This window comes from Panthera pardus, unplaced genomic scaffold (genome assembly GCF_024362965.1).
Source record: "Panthera pardus isolate Hobbes unplaced genomic scaffold, ASM2436296v1 HiC_scaffold_12, whole genome shotgun sequence".
Lineage (NCBI taxonomy): Eukaryota > Metazoa > Chordata > Mammalia > Carnivora > Felidae > Panthera > Panthera pardus.
In genome coordinates, this window is record NW_026526677.1 from 9,104,754 (window position 1) to 9,123,172 (window position 18,419).

At 52.1% G+C, this 18,419-nt stretch overlaps 1 protein-coding gene across 1 annotated transcript; it reads right to left on the reverse strand.

The window, feature by feature from the left end:
* Positions 1-7,227: 7,227 nt before the first annotated feature.
* On the reverse strand, positions 7,228-13,967 carry SLC3A2 (solute carrier family 3 member 2). The gene is made up of 9 exons (XM_019414725.2): positions 13,206-13,967; positions 12,408-12,581; positions 11,711-11,805; positions 9,878-9,946; positions 9,715-9,773; positions 9,373-9,553; positions 9,116-9,259; positions 7,823-7,906; positions 7,228-7,710 (listed from the first exon to the last, which is right to left on the reverse strand). Exons 1-9 carry the CDS (start codon positions 13,636-13,638, stop codon positions 7,363-7,365), a joined length of 1,587 nt encoding a protein of 528 aa, XP_019270270.1. The 5' UTR covers positions 13,639-13,967; the 3' UTR covers positions 7,228-7,362.
* Positions 13,968-18,419: the final 4,452 nt, after the last annotated feature.

Genomic DNA, 18,419 nt, shown 5'->3' on the forward strand with positions numbered 1-18,419 from the left:
AAGTCGGACGCTTAACCGACTGAGCCACCCAGGCGCCCCAATAAAAAAATTTTTAAATGCAGGTTCAGGGGCATCTGGGTGGCTCAGTAGATTAAGCATCCGACTTCAGCTCAGGTCATGATCTCATGGTTCGTGGGTTCGAGCCCCACATTGGGCTCTCTGCTGTCAGCTCAGAACCTGAAGCCTGCTTCGGGTTCCCCTCTTTCTGTGTGTCCCTCCCCTGCTGGTGTTCTCTCTCTCTCTCTCTCAAAAATAAATAAGCGTAAGTAAGTAAGTAAGTAGATAAATGAATGAATAAATGCAGATTCAGATTCTGATTCCAAAGGTCCGGGGTAGGGCCTGACACCCTGCATGTCTAACATGTAGGTGCAGTGGTTGCCATTGGGCCCCAGACACTGAATGGGAGGAGCCTGGGTGTTTATTCATATTTTCTCCCCTCTTCTCAAACCTCCACCCCCACCCCCAGGCCCCGCGGTTCTCACTCTCAGCCGATGACCTCATTTCCTGTTTTACTGAGAAAATAAAAAGCCATCTGTGGGCAGAATTCCACAAGCTCCCACCACATCTACCCAGCAATTCTGTCCTCGTCTGTGCGTCGCCCGCATGATGCTGCTGCACTCCAGCCCATTTCCCCCTGTCCTTACCCTAGACCCCGTCCCCTCTCCCTCCGGCAGAGGCACCCACCCAGCGTGCGTCCTCTCTCCCCTCTCGACTTAAGCAAGTGTGCTGTCACTGTTCCCATCTTAGACACCAAAGATTTCAGGCCCCTTCTTCCTCCAGCTACTGCCTCGGTTCTCCCTTCCTGAGCTGCTCTGCTCTCTCTGGGCACTGACTCCAACCTGTCTCTTCTGAGCCTCCTAAGCCCCTTCCGGTTGGCCCTTGCCCCAGCCTTGCCAAGGTCACCAAAGACCTCCATGCTGATAAACCGGGCAGCCAAGCCTCCATCCCCTCCCCCCATGCCCTCCCCCCCAGTACTACCACTGGCAGCACTGGATCCAGCATTGGCCCGTCACCTTGGTCTCCATGGCACACCCTCCCACCTACCTCACTGCCCCTCGCTCTGTCTCTGTTGCCCGCGCCTCTGACCGGGGAAGGGCTGGCATCCTCTTCTCTTCCCTCTCTACACTTACCCCGCGGGCCCCCTCCTGTCATTCTGTGGCTCTGCAAGCCAGCCGTACACACGACTCCCAGGTTCGAGCCCCCAGCCCACGTCGTGGCACCGATGCCGGAGCAGGGTGTCCTGCTAACGTGCCCACAGCCCACAGCTCCGTGTCCGACCACACGCACATTGGCAGTGTGTCCCCTTGGTGGCGGCCTCCCAGGCTGTTCCAGTTAAAAGACAATTGTACTTCCTGCTGCTTGGCACTTGGGCTTCCTGCCCCTTTTCCAAGTCTGGTCCTGCCCCCTCCTGGTAGTTCTTGACGCCCTTTCAATAAATTCTTTTCGCTGCTTAAGAAAACCAAGAACTCCGACTGATACCATCTAGAAACCTGTAGAAATCCCTCCCACCCTTAGAAGTAAAAAATTTCATTCCTCCATCGTCCCCTGGAAGTGCTCCGGAGAAGACCGCCAGAGATGCCACCAAACTCAAGGCCAGCTGGGACAGCCCTGCTCTAAAGGACACAAACCAGGTCTCTTCTTCTTGCCTCCCTGTCTCCACCCCCAGGGATCTGCTCCCTTCTGCGGGTCCCTCCTCCATGTCTGTCCCGTAAATGGTGCCAGTCCTTGGGTATCCAAGCTCTTCCTTCTGCCCTCCTCACCCCACAAGCTCATCGGGGCGTCCTTCACACTCACAAGATGGCGCCCTGCCTCCATTCCTCTGCTAGGCTGCAGACCATCCCCTGCTGGAAACCTCCACCTGCCCTTGGTCCAGTCCAAGGGCACCTACACCCAGCACATCTACATGGAAGTGACCCCCTTCCGGCTTCCCCGTCCACAGCTGCCTCTCTCCCTGCCTCCCCCATCCGGCTTGAGGGCCCCAGCCTGCTCCCCAGCCACCTAGGCTAGAAACTCAGGAGTCACCACACAGCTTCCTTCTCCCTCCGAGTCCGTCCCTCCCAGGCGTTTGTGAAATCCTGGAACTTCTTCTCTTGAAACATCTCTCCAAGCCATCCCCTCCTCTCCCACCACACAGCCTCTGGCTCATTAATTTCCACATCTTCCTGGGCTGTTCCGACAGCCTCCTAGAGGGGTCCTGGCCACCCTCAACTCCTTCTACAACAGCAGAGCCAGAGGGAGCTTTCTGGAACTCAGACCTGACCATGTCGCTCCCTACCAAGCACTTCTCTATCCAGTGAGAGCAGTGTTCTTTTCTCATTTTTCTCTGAGCTTCTTACAAAGATCTGGTGTCCTCTCCCAGACCTGCTGAAACAGGACACCCAGGAAAAAACCGGGGACATTCCCCCCCACCAATCGTTGTCCTCAGGCATAACTCAGCACGTTTGGAAAACATTGATCTGGTGATTCCCAAACTGCTGTGGGAATCATTTCAGAAAGCTGGTTAAAAACCAACTCCCAGGGATGCCTGGGTGGCTCAGTCGGTTGAGCGTCCGACCTCGGCTCGTGTCATGATCTCGCGGTCTGTGGGTTCAAGCCCCATGTCGGGCCCTGTGCTGACAGCTCAGAGCCCGGAGCCTGCTTCGGATTCTGTGTCTCCCTCTCTCTCTGCCCGTCCCCCGCTCACACTCCCTCTCTCTCCCTCTCTGTCCCTCTCTCTCTCTCCGTCAAAAATAAATAAACATTAAAAAAAAAAAAAAAAAAAAAAAAACCTCCCAGGCTCACCCCCTTGGAGATGCCGATTCAGTGGAATGTGAGAGATTTTCCCAGAGGATGAGTGGGACCAATCTTCTTCCTACAGAGTATAGACAACTTGAGCACGGCTGTTAAAGCCCTTCAAGCTTCAGCCTCTGATTGGCTCTCACCATTTCCAAATGTACGACACCATGGTGTCTCATCCTTACGCTCACCGCGCTGTCTCAACTGAGTGGCTATACATCATGTCCCCTCTGCCCGGGTGGCCCTGTCCCTCAAATGTGTCACACGAATGCCTCTGTCTCAGTTCAAATGAAGACCTGAAGAAGCTTTTCCTGACCTCCCCTGGGTTAAACTCTTCCTCTGTCCTCCACGGAGCCTAGTTCACTTCGGCCCTAGGGGGGCCCTTTACTTCAGAGCCCTCAGCCTCCTCTGTAAACCAGATCCACAACATCCTCACGTGTACATCACAGTGACTTCAAAGAAAACAAAAAGGGAAATCTTGTAAAACCGATGATCTGGTTTATTTTTTTTTTTCATGTTTATTTATTATTGAGAGACAGAGCATGAGCATGGGAAGGGCAGAGACAGGAGAAGACACAGAATCCGAAGCAGGCTCCAGGCTCCGAGCTGTCAGCACAGAGCCCGACGCGGGGCTCGAACTACGGACCGTGAGATCATGACCTGATCTGAAGTCGGACACGTAACTGACTGAGCCACCCAGAAGCCCCCGGATGATCTCATTTAAAAGTGCCCTTAGCCCTTAAGAGCCAGCCCCCAGTGCTTAAAATCCCAAGCATTTGGTCCTTTGTGGAGGCTGGGAGCCACGTGAGGGCAGGGTCCTGTTCACCCTGACTCCAGGAAGTTGAGAATGGTACCAGGAGCAGAGCAGGAATCAGAAACTGTATTCAATGAAGGAAGGAAACAGCAGAGGCGCATCTAACTCTGGCTCCCTCTACCTCGGGTGAGTCCAGCTGGCAACTTGGGACAGGCATTCTGGCCACTTGCCTCAACTATGATAATAGGGGTGCGAGTCCCTCCTTCATGGAGTAGTTGAGGGGCTAACGAGACAGCTTCTGTGACCGCATCTGCCTCTGTTTCCTTCCTTCTTTAACGTGGGAAGTGGAAGCGGAGGTCCTCAATGGTACAGCCTGCAGATTCAGAGGACCCACGCGTTGACCTCGTCGGCTCTCCCGCAGCACAGAGGTCCGAGTCTTACCAAGAAGGACCTTGCCCAGGATCTCTGGGGGTTTCAGTGTCTGCATTTGACTTTTGGTTTATTCATTTGCTATTTTAAAAACAAATACGGAGAGGGGTGCCTGGGTGGCTCAGTCGGTTGAGTGTCCGACTTCAGCTCAGGTCATGATCTCACGGTTCGTGAGTTCGAGCCCCACATCAGACTCTCTGCTGTCAGCAAGGAGCCTGCTTCAGATTCTGTCTCCCCTCTCTCTGCCCCTCCCCTGCTTGCATTCTCTCATAAATAAATAAAAAATATGGAGGGAGGGAGCTAGTATTTGATGGGTACAGTCTCAGTAGTTTGGGAAGACAAAAAAGTTCTGAGGGTAGATGGTGGGGATGATCAGACAACGTGAATATAGATTTGTTTAAGTTTCTTTTTTTTTCTTTTTGAGAGAAAGAGAGAGAGAGAGAGAGAGAGAGAGATCACGAGATGGGGAGGGGCAGAGGGAGAGAGAGAGAATCCCAAGCAGATTCTGTGCTATCAGCACAGAGTCCCATGTGGGGCTCAAACTTTCGAACCGTGAAATCATGACCTGAGCCAAAATCAAGAGTTGGACTCTGGGGGCGCCTGGGTGGCTCAGTCGGATAAGCGTCCGACTTCAGCTCAGGTCACGATCTCGCGGTCCGCGAGTTCGAGCCCCGCGTCGGGCTCTGGGCTGATGGCTCAGAGCCTGGAGCCTGCTTCCGATTCTGTGTCTCCCTCTCTCTCTGCCCCTCCCCCGTTCATGCTCTGTCTCTCTCTGTCTCAAAAATAAATAAACGTAAAAAAAAAAAAAAAAATTAAAAAAAAAAAAGAGTTGGATGCTGAACTGATTGAGCCACCCAAGCGCCCCACAATGTAAATATACTTAATGCCACTGAACTGCACCTAAAAACAGTTAACATGGTAAATTTTATGATATCTATAAAATTAAACTTGCAGCCTTGCCCACCTCAGTAAAGGCAAATCCAGTCTCCCAGCTGCTCCAGAAGAAAATCTTATAATCATCCTGACTCTTCTCTATTGAGTGCCCCCCTAGGCTTATGAGTACCCCTGTATGAACGGGGAAAGGGTTTTTTATTTTTATTTTTTAAATTTTATTTTTTAAATTTACATCCAAATTAGTTAGCATATAGTGCAACAATGATTTCAGGAGTAGATTCCTTAATGCCCCTTCCCCATTTAGCCCATCCTCCCTCCCACAACCCCTCCAGTAACCCTCTGTTTGTTCTCCCTATTTAAGAGTCTCTTACGTTTTGTCCCCCTCCCTGTTTTTATATTATTTTTGTTTCCCTTCCCTTATGTTCATCTGTTCTGTGTCTTAAAGCCCTCGTATGAGTGAAGTCATATGATATTTGTCTTTCTCTGACTAATGTCACTTGGCATAATACCCTCCAGTTCCATCCACGTAGTTGTAAATGGCAAGATTTCATTCTTTTTGATTGCCAAGTAATACTCCATTGCAGGGAAAGAGCTTTTTTTTTTTTTTTTTTTTTTTTAATTTTTTTTTTTCAACGTTTTTTATTTATTTTTGGGACAGAGAGAGACAGAGCATGAACGGGGGAGGGGCAGAGAGAGAGGGAGACACAGAATCGGAAACAGGCTCCAGGCTCCGAGCCATCAGCCCAGAGCCTGACGCAGGGCTCGAACTCACGGACCGCGAGATCGTGACCTGGCTGAAGTCGGATGCTTAACCGACCGCGCCACCCAGGCGCCCCGGGAAAGAGCTTTTTAAAAAGTGAAAGTCGGGGCACCTGGGTGGCTTAGTTGGTGAAATGTCTGACGTTGGCTCAGATCATGATCTCACGGTTCATGGGTTCGAGCCCCGCATAGGAAAAATTTCCATCTAGTCCTTTGACCTGTCCCCTCCACCAAGACCCCCTTAGAGGCTCAGGCCTGACCCAAGCCCCATCCTGCAGGAACCAGTGTTCTTTCCATAAGAAAGCCATGGGGGCCAGACTTCACCCCCAGGTCTGTGAGGCCAGTCTGAGAATCATGACTACAACAGAAAGATTCAACACAAAATCCAGTGGGTTTACCTGCAGAACAAGTCCAGGACCCAAACACCTCCACTGCTGTTATCCTGCTAAGTCTGTTAAGCTACAGCCATTAACAGCCACCCTAACTAGCCTCCCTGCTAGGGGGACAGCGAGTCAGCGAAAACCCATCAGCCCACCCATGCTGCTCACGGCCTTCCAGCTCCCTCCCATCACTCAGAGTTAGTCTTACCTTCCAAGTCTGGCCTTTGCCCTCAGCTCCTGGGAGGTGATCTCTAGGCCTCTGGAATGTCCTGTCTGAGGACTTCAGACATCTGTCAAACAATGTGATTTGCAAGGAGTGCTTTGGGACACATGCCCTCTGGGGGAATTTGGAGAGTAAAGGTCGGGCACATGGGCACCCGGTTATGGGCACACCCAGGAACTCTGGACACCAAGCCTCGGACGAGCTTCCCTGCTTGGCCACACCGTGTGTTACAAACCAGGGGGTCTCAGGTCCAGGACCCCACTGCGAGAGAACAATCCATTGGAAGCTTCACACTTGGAGCCTCCCCTTCCTCCCTGCCAGTCCCCCGCCAACGACCCCCTTTACTTCAGGCCTTTCGTTCACATGGCATCCACTTGGTGAGGTCTCCCCTCCCCCCTCCTCCAGTTCCCTTCCACCCCAAGCCCCTGCCTCTCTTCCTGCCTCACTTTGTCCTCTTGGAACACCATCACTATACCCACGGCACTTGAAATTGTATTCACCTTATTTCTTCTCCATTCCCTCACTAGACTAGAAGCCCTAGAAGACTAGAAGAGAGGGATCTTGTACTTCGTCCTCTCCTGTGACCCCAGGACCTAAAACGATTCCTGTCACATGCTGAGTGCACAACAGATTCTTGTTGAATGAATGCCCTCTAGTACCCTTTAGAAGCATCTCTTAGGAAACAGGCCACCCGGCTCCCACTCCTTCTCCCTGAGAGGCCAAGTCTGCAAAAAACAGGAAACCGGACCACACTTGGCTGGAGACCACTGCTGAGGGGGATAAGGAAAGAGTCAGTAAGACCGAAGACCTCCAGGAGAGGACCCTGACCCAGACGCTAGCCCTGGCCCTCATACCTCCTTGTTGTTATGAGCCTGGAAGGCCCCTCCCTCTCTGGGCTGGAGCAGGTGCATGGAACTCTCTAGCCCTGATCACCGTCTTTGTGTGTGTGCGTGCATGCGTGCACGGAGGAGGGGGTAGATTCCTGCTGTGACCGAGTAAGGGAAGACAAGACCTCACCAGGCAGGAGTGACTTTTATTTGAAGCCAGAAAACACCTCTCAACTGTAATCTGTGACCGTAAAAAAAAAAAAGAAAAGAAAAGAAACCAGGACCCAAAGGGCCTGGGGAGGGGAGGGGTAATGGGTCCTGTTAGGCCACATAAGGGAAACGAAGCAACAGCCCCTCATGGGGCTCCACGTTTAGGTGCCCCAGCTCAAGAGAGGCCCCCTCCTCACGGCCCAGGTGGGTGCTGAGCAGCAGATTGACCTTGGTTGGCAGGCTGGCAGTGGCCGGCAACCTGGCTGGTTGGCCGACACCCCCGAAGTTGAGCACTACCAAGAAGCGCTCGTTCTGGTCCCACTGGCGGACGTAGGCGAAGAGGTCAGGCCCGGAGGAGAGTACATGGAAATCCCCGTGCAGCAGGGAGCGCTCCTTGCCTCGCTGATCACTCAGTCGCCGGAAGAGAGAGAGGAGGGAGCCAGGGTCTTCATTCTGGCCCTGCAAGTGGTGGTCACAGCAAGAAAGGATAAAGGACACCCCTGGGCACAACCTCCTACACGCCACCTGCCCACCCTCGGCCAAGCAGGTCTGGCCCACCCCAAACCCTTACCTTTACAGTCATGTTGTTACTTCCAGGTTCTGAGGTGTTGGGGAAGCTGGATTCATCCCAGGGCATGATTGGAGCCTTCACAGGCTGAAAAGCCAGGAAAACAGGATTTGGGAAAGGCCTGGGCCTGCTCTCCCTTCACCTTCTGTTCCCAGCCCCATCCGTGGAGAGCCTCCCCCCGACACTGGCCTAACTTCTCCTGGATAAGCAAGGCCGGCCCCCGAGTCAGGTCCCTGCCCGCACTATCGCGTCAGCGTGGAGGGCTTTTCTCCCAGCCACAGGGTTAGCTCCCTCACTGCCCCCCACTCCCCGGCTCAGGTGTCTCACTAGATCTTCTGTGGCCACACGATGGCAAACATCCCCCATCCCCTGTTCTCTAGGCCCCTGACCCTGCTCTCTTTTGCACAGCACTTAGCAGCACTGAGCATCTTTAAATTTTTTTTTTTTTTTAACATTTACTTATTTTTGAGAGAGAGAGAGGCACAGCGCAAGTGAGGGAGGTGCAGAGAGACAGGGAGCCACAGAATCCAAAGCAGGCTGCAGGCTCTGAGCTGTCAGCACAGGGCCGGACGCGGGGCTCCAACTCACAATCCGTGAGATCATGACCTGAGCCGAAGTCGGGTGCTTAACCTAGACTAAGCCATCCAGGCGCCCCAGCATTGGGCATCTTTATTCTCTTTGCTTATTATCTAACTTCCCCACCTCCAGCTCTTCTGTGCCTTGCTGTGTCCTCTGTGCATGGCATATAGGAATTACTCCAGAAAACCGTGGAATAACCGCACGACCAGTTCTGTAAATATCAGCTTGGGTGTCAACCTCTAACCCTGCGGCTAGAGCTAAGTGAGCACCTTCATGCTCTTACCCCATCTCAGCACTGGCTACCATGCATTTCTCTTACTCCTCTGGGTCCCCCACTGAACTAGGAGTTGCTGGAGGGCACAAGGCCCAGCTGAATACCTACCTGCTGCCCACTGAACACATGAATGAGAACGAACGAACCAACCAACCAACCAACGGATGGCTCCCATATGGAACACCTACCAGGTACCCGGCATCGCATCTTCAAATATGCTCTCATTGAATCCCAACTTCCCTCCAAGAAATGCAAGGCCCCAGAAGACGTGATCAAGACTAGGGCCGTGAAATAAGTTGCCGAGGCCACGCGGCTACCGTGGCTGACCAGGAGTCAAAGGCAGTCCCCCGCCAAGGCTCACGTCTACCTGCTGCCATCCACAGAAGCATCGTGATGGGGGAACACAACCTCCCCCACTGCGCCAGGGAGGCAGCAAGCCATACCTGGCCAGGCAGGGCGGCGGCCTCCAAGCCGATCTCATCTCCGTAGCTGAAAACCGGGGTCCCTGGCAGGGTGAAGAGCAGCAGGTGGTAGAGGCGGAGAAGATGAGCCGGCACGAAGGAAGTCAGGAGCCCCGCCTGAGACAACTGCAGGGATGGATGCACTGGTGAGCCCCAAAGCCCGTCTCTGCCTCCGTCTGCCCACACCTTTCCTCAAAAAGGCCTCCTCCCCCGCCTCGTCCCCCGACTGTGGTACTCACGCTCCAGCTGCACCAGCGACTGTCAGTAGCATTCAAATACTGGGTGACCAAGAATTCTATATGCTTCCCGGTGGAAATGGAGTCTGACAGGTATGAGCTAGTCAACAACAGGTCCTTAGTGGATCCAAGGAGGCTCAGAATCTGCTGAAGGTCAGAGGACTCAGTCCCTGCGATCAAGAGCCTGCAGAGGGCAAGGCAGGGGACAAGGTTGGTAAAGAACAAGCAAAGAATGAAAGTGAAGAAAGTTCTTTGGGCTAGGAAATCGCCCATTCCTTGGGTCTGGCACTCTACTGGGGGGTTCCCACCATGAAGCTGAGTTGGCAGGGGAGGTCTGGCACCTACCTGTCTTCGCTGAAGCTCTTGGTGATGTTCTGCCATTCAGCCAACAACAAAGACGCATCCTAGAAGAAAAGGAACAAAGTCAAGGAACAGAGAACGCCAACGAGCCCTGACGAGTCCCTCTGCTCTCACCCAGGCTCTGCCTCTCACATGGAAAGAAACTCACCGTCAGATTCTCCACGTCCCGAACCTGGAACCCATCCACACCAGCCTGCAGCCAAAAACTCAGAGCATCCTATAGGGAGGGGGCAAAACAACAGAGGAAGGGCTTCAACACTCTGATGCAAAGGCTTAGAAAATCCAGCCCATGCTAAACCTCACCTACCACGCACTTCCCTATGACCTTGGAAGAGTCACCTGCCTTGACTGGCCTCCCTTAACCATCAGCCTTCAGCTCCCTCCCATTCTACACCATCACTGATTCTTTTTTTTTTTTTTTAAGTTTATTTATTTATTTTGAGAGAGAGAGGGAGAGAGAGAGAGAACACGCATGAGCAGGGAAGGGGCAGAGAGAGGGAGAGAATCCCAAGCAGGCTTCACACTGTCAGTGCGGAGCCTGATGTGGGGCTCGAACTCACAAACGGTGAGGTCGTGACCAGAGTCCCAACCAAGAGTCAGATGCTTAACTGAGCCAGCCAGGCGCCTCTCACCATCACTGATTCTTAAAGTTATAGCATTTCACTTCCGTATTCCTCCCCATTACAAATCACACAGCTTCTCCTTTGATATAGAAAAGGCCTAAGAGAAAAAGTATGTTGATAAACATAACTTCACTTAGGAGTGCCTGGGTGGCTCAGTCCATTGAGCATCGGACTTTGGCTCAGGTCATGATCTCACGGTGCAAGGGTTCGAGCCCCACATCAGACTCGCTGCTGTCAGCACAGAACCTCACTTCTGGTCCTCTGTCTCCCTCTCTCTCTGCCCCTTCCCCTGCTCACGTGCTCGCTTGCAGGCTCGGCTCTCTCTCTCTCTCTCTCTAGCCAAGATCAGAAGACAAGTATACTTACTCCTCTCCCCGTGTCCTGAGGCCAGGGGAGGGTGTGTGTAAGAGAGCAGGTCAGAGCAAGGCCAAAGATGAAAGAGTGAAGTTCAAAGCACAGCCCCAGGGCAGTTCAGATGAAGATTTGAGAAGAGAAGCCAGTTCTGCAAAACAGGCCCAGGCCTGAAGTCCTGGCATTGGTGGGCACAAGACATGGAACCTCACCCCCAAGACCCCTTTTCCCCTTTCTGTCTCACCTCTTATCTCCGTTTTCACCCGAGGCTACCAGTCCTCAAGCCATACCATCTGAAAACATCCCCTCATCAATAACTTTTAAGAGATTTTATTTTGTTCTATACCCCTGCTGAACTGGCCAGTGTCCTAGAACCCAGGCATTAGGAGCTTGGATGACAAAGTCCCACTTACAGTCTTTGAGCCTATACCTGTATTCAGGGAAAGCAGGTTACAGAAATGAGACTACTTGAGACTTCAAATCCTAAGCACCTCAAGCCCCTCTGAACCCTAGCTTCTTCACTGACAGATTAGAGATGAAAGAGACCTTGTGTGGTTACAGAGAAACTTAGAACACATATCCAAAATACTTGGCCTGGTCCCAGACGCATAAGACCACAATGCTTACAATTTCAGACTGGGCTCCCCTCCAAAATACATCAAACAAGAACTGGGAAACCAGACACGGCAGGATTCCCACAGAGAAACAGCTTCCTCTCCCCCAAAGGAAGAAAAGTCAAACCCAGATCGCCATCTGAGAAATTCCTTTCCTGGCACTGTTACCATCAGAGTCGAGGAAACAAGGAAAATGAGTGACCAGAAAAGGAACAAGCAAAACCAGGGTGCATTGTTGGCCTACCCTCTGCCTGTGGGAGGGGTGTGCAAGCTCGGCTCCAAGGAGCAAGGGGCCCCTCAGCTGGAGCCAGGCTAGTTTACAAGGGCTTGCTAGAAGGATCAGCACAGCCCCAGCAGCCAACTCCCACCTGCCATGGGCACCAACACACTTACCTTCATCTTGGCGGCCACAGTGTCAATCTGAGTGGGGAGGAACCATGAGTTCTGGCCCTCATAGTTGGGAGTGAGGTCCAGAATGACCCGGATGCCTGGAACAACGGAGGAAAAAAGGGAGTCAGGAGAAAGACGTTGGGGTGTCAGGAAAGGAAGAAATCAACAAATACAAGTTGGTGGACTACTCCCTATGTATCATTTGGCACAAAAAGCTTAGATTTGAACCCCGGCAAAACCTATTCCATTGAAACAAAGATGTGAGTGGACGGGCTGAAAATCTTATCAGGCAGAAGGCATGTAATGTAGTTGAGAAGGCTAACCTAGGGGGACCTGGGCTCCCCACCCCCAAAGTGAATCCTCTTAAAATAAGACAAGATTCTATTTGGATATTGTTCTCAAAAGGATCCATTCCTTTACAAGTTTAAAGAACACTGAATCAGCAAAAGCCTACATTTCGCAAATAAGGACACTGAAGCCCAGAAGGTAAGTGAATGCGCACACATCCAAGTAGAAAGTCTCTGCACCACTTGGCAAATTAATTTTAGGCTGAAGCCTAACAAACTGCAGGGAGCTTGTACCTGCCTTAGAAAACTCAGCAAGACAGGAGTAAACCAAACAAAAACCCTGTCCTGTCTTTTCTGTGGCCAGAAGGCCAAGCCCTTCCCAGCTGCTTCCTTGGCAACTCTGGGACACCCACTCTTTTTCTTGGCCGATTGCAAGAGATTGTCAAAATCTTCCTTGGAGCCGAGAACAGGGTTGATCTGTTCCAAGTTGGTCCCAGCGAGGTCATCTTTCTGGTTCTTGTGAATTGGGCCCAGCACAAAGCCTTTCACCTTCAGGGTGCTCAGGTAATCGAGGTGCCTCTTCAGGCCTGAAATGGGGAAGCAGATTTAAAGTGAAGGCCCTCTGAGGGGCACCTGGGTGGCTCAGTCGGTTGAGCGTCAGACTTCGGCTCAGGTCATGATCTCAGAGTCTGTGAGTTCGAGCCCCGCGTCGGGCTCTGTGCTGACAGCTCAGAGCCTGGAGCCTGCTTCAGGTTGTGTCTCCCTCTCTCTCTGCCCCTCACCCCCCCCCCCCCCGCTCTGTCTGTCTCTCTGTCAAAAATAAATAAACATTAAAAAAAAAAATTTAAAGTGAAGGCCCTCTGAGAGGTCCTTGATCGCCCCTCTTCTCTTCTCCCCTCCCGAAGGAACTAAGTGTTGGGGGGAAGTGAGCCTGAATCACAAGACTCAGAGGAGCTGACGCAAGGTGCCCGGTGCATTACTTCAGAAACCGTCAGCTACAGGCTTCGCAGGGTAAGTGAGGACGCTGAGTCAGCCATCCTCGTGGAAGAGGGCGTAGGGGCAGTTTTCTTCAAAGAAAGAATGGAGAAGCTACATCTCCCGCTTGAGGGTGCGGGACCGAGTACAGAATGGGGTGGACAACCGTCGGCGTCAATCTGGGGACAGGATCGGAGCCAGTGGCCCGATAACCCAGGGTCGCGCCCACAGCTCACCCGCTAGGTCTCCCTCCTCGTGGCCCTGGAAGGCCAGCAGGTCGCCGATGCGGTAGAGGGCGCCTTTGTGCCACCAGCTCTGCGCGGGCAGCTCGCGGCAGCGCGGCGCCCGCACAATGATGACCACCGCACCCGCCAGCATGCCGAGCCAGCCGAGCCAGAAGAGCACCAGCAGCGCCCAGCGGGTGCGCACCCAGCCGGGGCTGCCCGCCACCTTCAGCAGCTCCTCCTTAGACAGGCCAGTGAACTTGGCCGCGGCCGCTGCCTCTGCCTCGTCGTCGGCCACCTTGATCTTAACCAGGCCGTTCTTTTCGGCGCCGCTCGCCACGACTACGGCCATGGCTGCCCCGGACGCCGCATTCATCGGCTGCTTCTCGGGCTCCATTTCGTTCAGCTCCACCTCCTTCATGTCCACCTCGGTGTCCTGGCTCATGATGCCTGCGGAACCGGCGATACGATGCAGTCTGCGATCAAGCGGTGGCTGGACTCCGGCCCCGACCTCCCCGCCCCAACTCGGCCTCCGAAGAATTCGCGATCACGCGCAGCTCGGGCTACAGTGTTCGCGTCTGCTGTGGGAAGGGCGCAGCCTACCGGAAAGAGACGGGGAGCCCCGCCCCTGCCCGCCCCTTAAAGAGGAACGGCCCCGATTGCTCTTTCTGAGACAACACGGGTGGGCGGCGGTGGGGGGACTAGGCTCCGGAGCACGCTTCCCACCGCTGCGCGCCTCAATTCCCCGTTCTCGAACCTGTTTACCCCTAAAGTTCCTCCTAGTCGAACGCTAAGAAGGTTGAGCGCAGAGCCACCTCCAGGTGGGCGGAGTCTGATTTGTCCCGCCCCGAGGAGTGGACAAGGAGGGGACTTCCAGCACCGCGGGTGTCCCTAGGGCCCCTCTTCGCCACCGTCGAAGGCTGGGCCCCCACGCCGTGCTCCGTTCGCCCCTGGCCCTGGGCTCAAACCACCGCGTGGTGGGCCCAACTTCGCACGGCCGCTGGCTCTCTCAGAGCCAGCCAAACTCAGCTTCTCCCCTTTCCCCCACCTAGCCTTGTCTCCTCAAGCCTTTGGAACTTGGCGCCGGATCTCTGCTTCCCCGCAGGGCTTACTCCCACTCGCCCTTCAAGACTCATCTTGAGTTCATTTCAAATAATTCATCATGCAGCAACTATTAAGTGCCCGCTACAATACTTTGCTGTATTAATTTTATTGAGTTAACTGTAATGCAGTCTTCTCCCTGATGTTTTAAGATGAATCTGTTCGGACAGGAGAGTTGAAGCTGACCCCACCCCCCACCGCCCGTCTTCCCCTACCCCACCCCCCCCCCAACCCCCCACCGCCAGTTTCTGGCGCCAGGATGTCGGGCAGCTAGGAATCCGACAGAAGAGCCAAAAGCCTGATGGGCTGTAGGAAACATTCCAAGGTTGGGCCTCAATTGGAGGCACCCACCATTTTCTTACAACAGACCAGACTCTTCCCCACTGTTGCAGGGCCTCCGACAGATTGGCCCAATCTCCCCAGGGTGCCAGGATTCCCTTACCTCCTTATCACTTCACTATGCTAAGCCTTGGAGGCAGCCGCAGATGATGAGACAAGTTTAGGGCAAAGCATAAACTAGCACCCCGCACCCCCCCACCCCTTCAGGTGGGATACATGTGATATTCCTCGGACACTCCTCGCTACCAGAGAACAAAGGAAAGGGGTTTAAGTGCTTGCCATGGTAATGAGGGAAACTAAAGCAAATGAAAAATTTAATTCCCTTACTGCCTATAGCCCATGACAAGTCCTCGAGACCCAAGACCGACAGAGTGATCTCCCTCTAGGAGCTCAGCTGCCTCAAGGATGACGCTTTGCTGGGGCCAAAGAGAACCTTGGTTTAACATTATCCCAACCACGAGGATCCTGTAAGTCTACTTCCTTTATCTCAACTGCCCCAGGATATATGCTGGCAATCATGCTGCAAGCTTATACCCCCCCTTATACATTTGAAGGATCTCATGACTGAGATTTTATTAAACGGTAATAAGCGAAACAGTAATTTCCCTGGCAACAGCTAGCCCCTCAAGGTCGTGGAAACCTTGCTTCCAAAATTCCTTAGAGACGTACTCTATCCCTGACCACCTCCCAAGGTGAGGGTATATAATGAGTTACCCATCATGACCCCAGTGCAGCTCTTCCTGCCCACGGGTCATGTCCCCATGCTGTAGTAAAATTATTGCACCAAAGACGTCCTCAAGAATTCTTTCTTGGTCGTCGGCTCCAGACCACCCCACCGTCACCCCAAAATTTCATCACAGAGGCCTTGAAGACCACCCAGCTTCCCTCCACAGAGATTCTGGGATGGAGACTAAGTGGGGCAGAGACAAGGTTCATAGCAGGGACTGCTGGACATCAACACCATGGGGTGCAGACGTTCAGGAACTACTTGTTCCTGACCAGTGCCAGCTGGATTATTTTCAGAGAGGAGCTGAAGGAAACAAGTTCTTTCTCCCTCTCCCACCTGGGCTGGAAGCCAAGGTAGCTGTGTGTTTGGAAGAAAGCAGAAGCCAAATCTAAAGAAACAGCAGACAGGAAGGGGGGCCCAAGGAGAGTCAAGGGTGTGAAAAGGCTCATCTTCTGCCATTCCCTTTCTGCATGCCAAAGCCCATACCCTACCCCCACCCTAAGAGAGCCAGAACCAATTCTTAGAGGGAGGCAGGCGAGTGGATAGAGGGTGGAGTTCAGACTACTGCGCAAAGATGATAAGTCCAAGGTACCCTGGGCATGGCAGATAAGTGCCAACCAGAGGCTCTGAACAGACTTTAACAGGGTTGAAGTTCAAGGTTGAGAACTGGGTTCAAGAGCTCTCCTTGAGATTGTCCAGCATTACACCCCTAGAAACCTAATATCTCACTCACAGCCCTGTGGTTCCAGACAGATGAAGCCAATTCCATCTGCGTGCAGTAACGAAGCTAACAACTTACCCCCCAAAATGTATGATCCCCACGCCTTCCACAGGGATTGCCCCTCCCCCTCCTCCCCCCCCCCACCCCCCCAGTGACATCAGCCTTCAAACACCTGCCAGTCTTACAGTACAGCCAGCTTTGTCAGGCCTCTGCATCTCTGGACATGCCATTCCGTGTTTTTCCCGTCCTGTTCTGCCACTCGGCCTCATTAGTTCCCGTTCATTCAAGACCTAGCTCAGATGACAGTTTTTCTCAACTTCTCCCAAAGAACTATTTTCCATCTACCTCTGCCACAACACATATCCTGTTTGTTTATTGCATTTCCTTTCCTGAGCGTCTGTTTGCACTTCAAGACGAGTGGCAGAGACCTTGTCCAATTTGCTGATGGACCTGCCTGTTCAGAGATAACATATAGTAGGCACTTCATGAGTGTTTGGAAAATGAGTGGATGAACTATACCAGTCGAACCCAAATACTTCCCTCCTTACAAACAACAAAAGTAGCGTATGAAGATAAAGGGATAAAAGTGAAAAGAAATGTAAACAACACCACATTATATCATAAAAAGGAAAACAAGGGCACCTGGCTGGGTCAGTCGGTGGAGCATAACACTCTTGATCTTGGGGTTGTGAGTTCGAGCCCCAGGTTGGGTGTAGTGATTACTTAAAAACAAAAGTCTTTTTTTTTTTTTTTAATGTTTATTTATTTGGTGGGGGGGGGGGGGGGGCAGAGAGAGAGAGGAGGAGAATGAGAATTCCAAGCAGGTTCCATGCTGTGAGCACAGAACCTGACATGGGGATCAAACTCATGAACCATGAGATCATGACTTGAAGTGAAATCAGGCATTGGTTGCTTAACCGACTGAGCCACCTAGGTGCCCCAAATACCAAATTCTTTAAGAAAAGGAAACCCAAGGGGCGCCTGGGTGGCTCAGTCGGTTAAGCGTCCAACTTTGGCTCAGGTCAAGATCTCGCGGTATGTGAGTTCGATCCCCGCGTCGGGCTCTGTGCTGACTGCTCAGAGCCTGGAGCCTGTTTCAGATTCTGTGTCTCCCTCTCTCTCTGACCCTCTCCCGTTCATGCTCTGTCTCTCTCTGTCTCAAAAATAAATAAATTAAAAAAAAAAAAAAAAAGGAAACCAAGACTTGTTACTGTTCAACCAAAAGAAAGTAATAAATCTGGGGGAAGGAGATGACCGGAAAACATGGAAAGACTGTACAGAAAGAGGCAGAACGTGGCTAGAGATCCTCAGATCCTTCAATGCCTTTTGATATAAAAACATATAAGACTTAATATTTACTGTAGGAACGCAAAGTAGATCATTAAAAAATATTTTTTTAAGTTTTATTTAAGTAATGTCTATACCCAATGTGGCGTTCAAACTCATGCCCCTGAGATCAAAAGTCACATGCTCTTCTGACCGAGCCAGCCAGGTGTCTGGAAAAGTATATGATTTGTCACGAAGAATTAAGCTCTCAAAACAAGGCTGGGACAGGATGGCTCAGTCGGTTGAGCGTCCACCACTCGGTTTCAGCTCAGGTGATGATCTCACGGTTCGGGCGTTCAAGCCCCACATTGGGTTCCATGCTGACAGTGTGGAGCCTGCTTGGGATTCTGTCTCTCTCTCCCTGTCTCTCTTCCCCTCCCCACTCTACTCTCTTTCTCTCTCAAAATAAATAAACTTAAAAAAACTAAAAAAAAAGAAAAAAAGACTGAGACAACGCAAAGAGAAAAGGCAGCTCAACAATCCAGAGACCACGTGAGGCTACACATCTTTAATACTTTATGCTCAGGCAGACAGACGAGGGTTGGGCCCTGAAACGCAGAGCGCTAAGTGTACAGAGAAAATTCCTTTCTAAATCCCTGTTGCAAAAGTCCATATCACATGTTTCCCAACAAATAAGGATTACAGTTGAGCCTTCAACAGCACAGGGATTTGTGGCACGGTCAAAACCCTGCGTGTAACTTCTGACTCCCCAAATACTTAACTACTAATAGCCTACTGTTGACCGAAAGCCTTACCGATAACATAAGCAGCTGATTAACACGTATTTTGCTTCTGACATGTCCATCGACCTTGGGGAGTTCAGACATTTGAAAAATGGATGATGGCTGAAAGTTACAGAACTGAGCATTTGGAGGTCAAAGCGCTATGGAGATGAAAGCCGAGAAGGAGGCCGACCCTCAGCCAAAGGGGCTCACTTGGCAACTGTCATTTGAAGAAGTGACGTTGGAATAATATTGTTATTACGAATCCTGCAGGAGGGACGCTGGCTTCT

Bases quoted from the DNA above. Each gene is read 5' to 3' on its own strand.
- SLC3A2 (XM_019414725.2), bottom strand. From the start codon at position 13,638: ATGAGCCAGGACACCGAGGTGGACATGAAGGAGGTGGAGCTGAACGAA. The intron at 12,582-13,205 runs GTGAGCTGTGGG...TCCCCATTTCAG, and splicing joins CGAGGAGGGAGACCTAGCGG to GCCTGAAGAGGCACCTCGAT. The intron at 7,907-9,115 runs GTATGGCTTGCT...CTGGCTTTTCAG, and splicing joins CCGCCGCCCTGCCTGGCCAG to CCTGTGAAGGCTCCAATCAT.